The sequence below is a fragment of the Typha latifolia genome, chromosome 6 (genome assembly GCF_019914945.1).
Source record: "Typha latifolia isolate L0001 chromosome 6, TyphaL0001v2, whole genome shotgun sequence".
Taxonomy (NCBI): domain Eukaryota; kingdom Viridiplantae; phylum Streptophyta; class Magnoliopsida; order Poales; family Typhaceae; genus Typha; species Typha latifolia.
This window is the reverse complement of record NC_133091.1, coordinates 8,914,062-8,922,068: the sequence shown is the minus strand read 5'-3', so window position 1 is coordinate 8,922,068 and position 8,007 is coordinate 8,914,062. Positions and strand designations below refer to the sequence as shown.

General features: G+C 42.4%; 1 protein-coding gene across 1 annotated transcript; it reads right to left on the bottom strand.

Annotated features, from left to right (window-relative positions):
- Nucleotides 1-4,657: 4,657 nt before the first annotated feature.
- Nucleotides 4,658-6,645, bottom strand: LOC140790967 (xylan glycosyltransferase MUCI21-like). Its single transcript, XM_073141291.1, has 2 exons — nucleotides 6,159-6,645; nucleotides 4,658-6,065 (listed from the first exon to the last, which is right to left on the bottom strand). Exons 1-2 carry the CDS (start codon nucleotides 6,394-6,396, stop codon nucleotides 4,780-4,782), a joined length of 1,524 nt encoding a protein of 507 aa, XP_072997392.1. The 5' UTR covers nucleotides 6,397-6,645; the 3' UTR covers nucleotides 4,658-4,779.
- Nucleotides 6,646-8,007: the final 1,362 nt, after the last annotated feature.

Sequence of the window (8,007 nt, the reverse complement as noted above, 5' to 3'; positions counted from 1 at the left end):
GGGCTATTTTTTCATCCTTCATCCATGTCTACAAGGATACCTAAGAGCTCCTACAACTCTCAAACTCCACATGTCGCACAACCTTGTTGCTCTCACTCATGGCATCAAGAGGTTGGCTAACTAGCATGCAGGCAACCTATGCGCAAAACTCAAGACTGCGAGGATGAGATCTTAGACCCACAATCCTGCTTCAGACCAAGCGATGCACAAATTCTAGGGGAAGGTTTCCAAGAAGCATGCATGAAGACCTCCTCCATGAAGAGGAGCTCTACTGGCATCAAAGGGCTAGAGTTCGGTGGCTCACTTGTTGCAACTAGAATAACAGGTTGTTTTATGCAGCAACAACTACTCACTATAGGCATGCAATACATAACCTGATGGCTGGTGAAGTAGGATGGACTCAGGACCCAGCTAAGATCAAGATGCAATACATAACCTTTGTTTGGAGGAGATTGGTTGAAGTGATACTAGTTAGGGAAGCTCTGAGGCGGTGCATCTCTGGCATAAATGCCCTCTACTAGAGGTTGAAACCGTTGAAGACCTTCTGCTAAAGTGCTCCTTCACTCATGCACTATAGTTCATTGGAGACTAATTGTACTCTCTGATGGTCATACTAGGTATCTAAAGGACTAGATTTTTCCTATGCTAGTGCTTCTCTCACCAATAATCGGCTGGCGTATGCTTTCACAACCTTTTGGGAAATTTGGAAGGCAACGAATGAAGCAATATTCAGAGCCGTGGTGCCTTCACCTATTTCTATTGTCATGGTAGCTGAAAACCCTCTTAGCAAACAACGAGTTGGATCACACTAGCCCTGGTAACATAAAGAAAAGTGAAGTAATGATGGGTGCATGTTTAGTCAATGGCGGTAATGAGGTGTGTTACTAGGTGGATGTCGCGTGGATGAGGGATGATAGGGGTAGAGTAGGTTTTTTTCCATATGTAGTGGAGATGCAGACAATGGTATAAAGCTATATATATTTAGAGCACTACGAAAATGCTTTGATGGATGAGGCTTTTACACTTCTGCATGGGGTCAAGGAACTTTATGTACATAAAAGCCCCGCTAGATCTTGCCTGGTTGACTACGCTTGCTAAACTCCATCCACATGGGTCAAGTCAAGTCTACTTAGTTATATTTGCTTATTATTTGTAATTTCAAATTAAAGTAGACATAAGCCCAATATGACGAATTGGATCTGACCCGCTATAACTCTAACTTAATAGGAGAGGTCATGGGTTAATTAAGAGGTGTGGAATGAATATTAGTTTTGGCTATTTTATTATCGTGCATTTACCATTTTATTATAGCTGTTAGATCATTTTTATTTTTCTAGGAGCATATCTTAATCCTAAATCACTTTCAAGCTTCGAAACTCTAGCCACCACCTTGCTCCATGAGCCACCATACCTTATGGTCGTCTTCCACCACCCTTGGCCATTCGTCACCCTACGACGATCGCCCCAACATCAAATATTTACAATTCTGTCTAGTTTCAACCTTTTTTCATTGTTTCATTTTTATCTTTTCACCCCAACTTTAGAATCATGTAATTCCAAAAAAAAAAGAAATCTAACTCAAGAGGCTACTATATCTTAAAATCTCATAATTTTCTTACGAATAGATCGGTCTAGATCTGATTCATAATAGTTGTATCAGAGCCATCATTCCTCGGTTGATGGAGAACACACAATCCAAAGCTAACCTAGGGGAGATCGTGACTATGGAGGATCAAGATCCGTCTCCATTCCTATAGAGGTTTCCTCAATGCCACCAGCCACTACCATTGATGAACCACCTATGTGGGCGACGGTGATACTTGAATTCATGGAGGAGTCTACAAGATACGCCAAGGAGAACACCGCGAGACTCGAAAAGGCAATCCTAGACCAACGACCATGCCATGCCACCACCAGCGCCTTTGGCTACGGTGGATCTGCCATCCACACACCATCTTCAAATTGTGAGAGAGGCCAAAACACTTTCTTTGGTCATAGTGGAGCTTCGTCCACCCCTATAGTCCTAGACTACCACCACAGCAATGTTGGAGCAAGCGCTAGCGATGGTTCTCAAGCCGTCTTCCTAAGCCACGATGGAAAATAAAGGCTGAAATCATAAGTTTCCACTAGCGGTGATACACCATCCAAACTGTTACTACCAGTCACTTTCTCAGACTACCCACACCAAATCCATGGTCACTGTTTGCCCCAACACTGAACGAAAGGCCACCGTCAATAGCTCTCTTGACTGCAACGAACTATGGCTTGTGAAATCGAGTCTGGCCCTTCCATGGCCACCGGTGGCCATGACTGGGCCTTCCCGCCTGACTGTCATTCAGTGGTGGCCACCGGTGGCCATAACTAGCCTTTCTAGCCCGACAGCCATCCAATGGTTGCCACCGTAGTCATTGACGACCGTCGCATGGCTGAACCCGACAGGCCACACTCGCGGTGATATCGCTCAAGCGAAGCCACATTAGGGTGGCTTCCATCGACCTCTCCTCCGTCGCAACTTTGCTACAGTGGGTCCATGGCCTCATGTGCAGCCACCAAGCGTCGGTGGACCCATCGGCGATGAGCCATGGCCTGCGCTATAGCAAATTGAGCATGAGCTTAGGTTTTGGCTAACACCGCCGCTCCGTTGCCTCAAGGATCTGTTGAATATTGATTGCTAATGGCCAACTATTGTTAGCACCCATGTAGCCTATAGCGATGCCCTAGGCCAAAAAATATTTTCAACCCTAGGGTTAGGGATTGGGCTATTGGGTGGGAGTAATAAAAATATCATATCTTGAGGTGTGTTGAATTTTTACAAATTAGCTCGACCACTTTGCATGAACCAGTTGGGAACCCATGAGCACAACTTGGGGGCTGATTACGAGCTCGAGGATGTCTGGTAGAATGACCCGATAGAATCGTGTCAACTAACTAAGCTGGACCTGTTAAAAGCCCGAGCGTGATGCGAGCCAAGTTGGTGGGTGGATTATTACTAGTCACTTTAAGAACAAGGTGTCGAAAGCGTGGTGGGTTATTATAATTCATCCACGTGAATCAAGTCACTCGAGTCAAGTCTAGTAGATTATATTTGCTTGTTATTTTTAATTTCGAATTAAATCAGATGTAAGCCCAATAGGGCGAACTAGATCCATTTCGTTATGACTCTACTCTTATAAATAAGAGAGGTCATGGATTAGTTAGGTGTGGTGTCGAAAGCATGGTGGATTATTATGATCCATTCATATGGGTCGAGTCAGTCGAGTCTAGTCTAGTAGATTATATTTGCTTATTATTTTTTAATTTAAAATTAAAGCAAATGTAAGCCCAATAGGGCGACTGGATCTATCCTGTTATGACTCTACTTCTATAAATAAGAGAGGTCATGGTTTAAGTTAGGTGTGGAATGAATATTGATTTTAGCTATTTTATTATTGTGTATTTATCATTTTATTGTAGCCAGTAAATCATCTTTATTTTTCTAAGAGTATATCTCAACCCTAAAATCTTTCCGAGCTTCAAAACCGTAGCCACCACCTTCCTCCACAAGCCACCCTACCTTACGGCTGTCCTCCACCACCCTTGTCCATTCGTCACCTTTCGACAATCGCCACAATGTCGGATGTTTATAATTTTATCCAGTTTCAATCTTCCTTCACTATTTAATTTTTATCTTTTCACCTTAATCTCGGAATCACATAATTCCAAATCCAAAAGAACCTTAACTCACGAGGCAACCATCCTTTAAGATCTCATAATTTTTCTACAAACAAATCAGTCCAGATCTTATTCGTAACAACGCTTTTGTGACGATTACTAATATTTATGATGTCCGTGGGTGATCGTTCCATCATCCAAGAATGTAGATATGGATGTCCCTATTTTGGAGTCTCTAAGGCTTTTACATGAGTAGGGTTAATAATACCCAAGCTCATAATCTTGCCGGTCTTGCGCTTCAAAACAAATATTAAAAGGAATGGTTCGATCACCCTGGGATCATGACTATAACTCACATTCAAATCCTTTTTTTTTGTCGGAATACAGATACGGATACGAATATTAAACAAATAGCAATATTTAGAACAATATCCTAAATAAACGAATACAAATAATATTTGGATAGTAAATCGAATCGTAAACAACTATTGATTAAATTTTAAATGAATTATAATCTTTTATTCGGAGATAATTAACACAAAAATATTAAGAGTTTTTTTTACATATAAAATTTAAAAAAATTAATCTCTATAAATAATATATAACACATCATTAATAATAATATTAATATTTACTATTTAAATAAGCAAACTAAAAATTATTTAAAAAATATGTGAGTAAATAAATATCCGTATCCCACTCCCATAATTATATCGGACCCCTAAAAATCCTATCGATATCCAAATCTCCCATAATTTCAAGCTTAGGCCCTATATTCTATAGTAAATACGATTTAATTCACGTTTGATTTAACTCAGGCCCGCCTGATGATTTAACTCAGGAGTGATCACCCTTTGTTTTATTTAGGAGGTTACACCGCCCTAAATAGCACTACTAAAGTAAAACATATTGCCCACAGCACACCCCCTCCTGCTAGTTGTGTCGTAGTGTGCGGCTCGCCACTACTTACCTTGCCTCCCAAGCTAGACTGATTTGTAAATAAGAGTAATAGTACAAACAGGTTGGTTTACGTGTTTCCAATTATAGAAAGATCAAACACAGGAATAGATACAAACTATCTTTAGTTAGACTTTCTAATTAATCTCACAATTAGACTCATCAACCAACCTACATCTTTTGCCACTTGGGTCTCTTCCTCCTGGAAACCAAATAGCGATGAGCACGAACCAACCTCTTCTCAAACCGAGCCAAATCCAATCTCACGTTCTGTCGATCCAAATACACCTTCTTGGTCACCTCCCATCCCTTCTTCGCCACGCTCTCCGGATCAACCAAGATAGGATCCTCCTTTGGGTACTCCCTATACAACGAGCTCTCTCTCGGAAGAATCTTATACCCCACGTACCACAACCCCATCTTCGCCGCCGGCTTGCCGTAGTACGTCTCCGCCGCCCAATCCGTCCCCAATGGCACTACTTGTATAAACACCTTACCCGGCCTCATGAACAAGAAGTGGGTCATCGCCGCCCCGTGGACTCCGATCATTGCGTCGCTGTAGTTCAAAGCTCGGTAGATTTTGCATAGCTCCGTCGTCCGATCCGGTCGCAGGACTCGCACGTGGAACCCGACCTTCTCCGCCAATGCGACTAGGTCTTCTTCGTTCTCTATCGATCGCGATCCTCTCCTCGATACGATCACAAGACTCGGCTGGTTGGTATTCGTTGCGATGCTCTGTTTCGGGCTGAGACGGCGGCGCTCCTCGACGCGCTCGATGTATCGGATTCGGCCCCGGTAGGCCTCGTCGAGCATCTTTCGGAAGTCGCGGATGGTTTTATTGTTCGCCATCCTCGAGGCGTTGACGGTGAGCTCGTCGTGGATGCGTAGGCCGACGACGACCTCCGGGAAGCAGTGGGTGCGGCGGTCGCTGGAGAACTCGATCGGGGTGTAAGCGGAGAGGCGGGAGACGACGTCGCCGTACTTGGTGACCCACCAGTCGTGGTATTCCAAGATGACGAACATCACCTTCTTGTTGAAATGGTGGGAGGTGATATAGAGGGGTATTATCCCGTCGTTGAACTCGTGGTATACGTTTCCGGTGTAACCGCCCGTGGAGAAGACGACGGCGGGGACGTCGTGGTGGACGTCGCAGTGGTGGTGGTCGGACTCATTTAAATGGATGGTTCTCAGAGTTAGCTCGTCGATGGTAGACATGACGTTGGTCTCCCACTTCCTCGTGTAAGGTCTAATCTTTTCCTCCACGGAGAAGTTAGTCCGGGCGTTCGCCAGCAGGAGGAAGGAGTTGGAGGAAGCGTGGCTGCGAATGTCGCCGCGCATGAAGCAGATGTCGGTGCGGAATGCGGTGCGATCGCAGCAGATGGTGTCGTTGGCTCTCGAAGAACAGGGAACCCCCCTGTTCTTCAGCATCTGCGAGCCTTCTTCTATCCCAAAAGAGTCTGCAACCAAAACAAGCATTGCTGTATGAGGAAACTTACAAAGGGATAGTTATTAATAGGGAGATTGAAGAGCATGGGCATTGCAAAGCTTACAGAGGAGAGGGCAAGGAGAGGTGGGAGAGGAGCAGAAGAGGAGGCGAGAGAGGATAAGAAAAGCAAGGGAGGCAAAGGAAAAGAGGAAGAGTAAGCGGCGAATGTTGGGTTTTGGCTTCCTGGTTCCAGAGTCGTAGTAGTACATTACGGGGGGGAGGTGATCATGGGAGTCCTTGAAGCACTGCTCTGGATCGCCCTTCCTTAGCTGAAGGACATAAATGCGGTGGTGCTTCACCATCTACTTCACAGAGCAAACAACAATGGAAGAAGGCGAGAGAGAGAGAGAAAGAGAGAGAGAGAGAGAGAGAGAGAGAGAGCTTTTGGGTTTATGGGTTCGAGAGGGAGGGCGGTTGGCTTAAAAGATTTCGAAGAATGGGAAGCAGTCAGAAACTGGGAAATTGGATGCCAGGCTGGAGTGTGGTGGGGAGCACTCAAGGGATGGGCAGTTGGGTTTAAGGCCAGCAATGGAACAAATAAATGACAGCATTAGTATTGTCATGGCTAGGCCCAGACTGTGCCTGATATAATGTTATCAAGTATGTAACAGTGTACAATGCTCAAGAGAGTGGTTGATATTAGTTATATGATTTGCGTTATGAGAGATAGGAGTATCTGGATACAGTAGAGATAATGAGCCTTATCAATGAACAATAGTAATAAAGATCATTACTATGATTTCTAATAGATAGAACTACTTATAATATACATATTATTTTTTGGGGGTTCATAATGAGATATTAAAGTTATGGAAAGTGGGTGGATGCAACATAGAGACAGAGTGCAAATTCATTGGCAAACAATTTGTTATCCTTCGGTACTAAATCATTTGCTTGTTACAATCTTGCAACTAATGAGATATAGTAGTTAGTCTTAGGAAGGTTTTGGTCACCAATAAAACAACCTGGAAACGTATAGGAATAGAATAAGAGAAACCAGCAAGTCTCCAGTGACCCCAAAATAGGAATCCTATAATTTGAAGGATTAGCATTGAGGCATTAATTATGAAGCATTGTAAACCATGTGAGACTTGGCTGTTTACGGCAAGTGGACAATTGTCTCCCCAATCAAGTACATATGGGTGGTTAAGTTGGTCATTGGATGTAACATAGAACATCTTTTGATGCAAGCTTTTTAGCTTTCTACGACTCGTGTTTGTAGCATTAAGACGGCCTTTCCTTTTTGTTTTTGTGTGAGTATATACTAAAGGGAACCTTTTCGCGTTGAGTTGGGCTGAGATGGAGCAACTATCCAACTGTAAATAAATATGAATAAACTCAATCTGGGAGCTATACCAATTTCCACTGACACAGTGCATGCAATAATTCTTGCAAGACATTAGGTGGTGTTTGAATGTTGAATAACTCTAAATTAAATGTGTTTAGCTATACTTATTTTTAAACTTGAATAAAACAATTTAAATGGTTTAAGTTATTATGATGTTTGGATGTAAACCGATTTAGTAATGCAAAGCTTTGAGAATATAGGATGTTGATTTGTTTGCCGAATTTTGAGTGAAACAGAATTTGATCTAATTGATTTTTTCATACTCGCACTTGCCGTTCATGGATTTTCAGAGTTTTTGTATTCCTTAGATATTACTCGGAAGTAAGCATATGTGTATATGTGTACTTGATTAATTAGGATGATTGTAATGGTAGATCATTATTTCAGTTAGTGTTTTATTACATAATTGCCAAAGGAGAGATTATTAGTATAATATTTTACAATGACAAATTTGTGGAAATAAAATATTATTAAATATGATGTATAATCTTGGATTTTACGAATGATTAAGTCACAATATTTATGAAAGACGTGTATGATTTTAAAAAGAAAATAAAAAATTGGG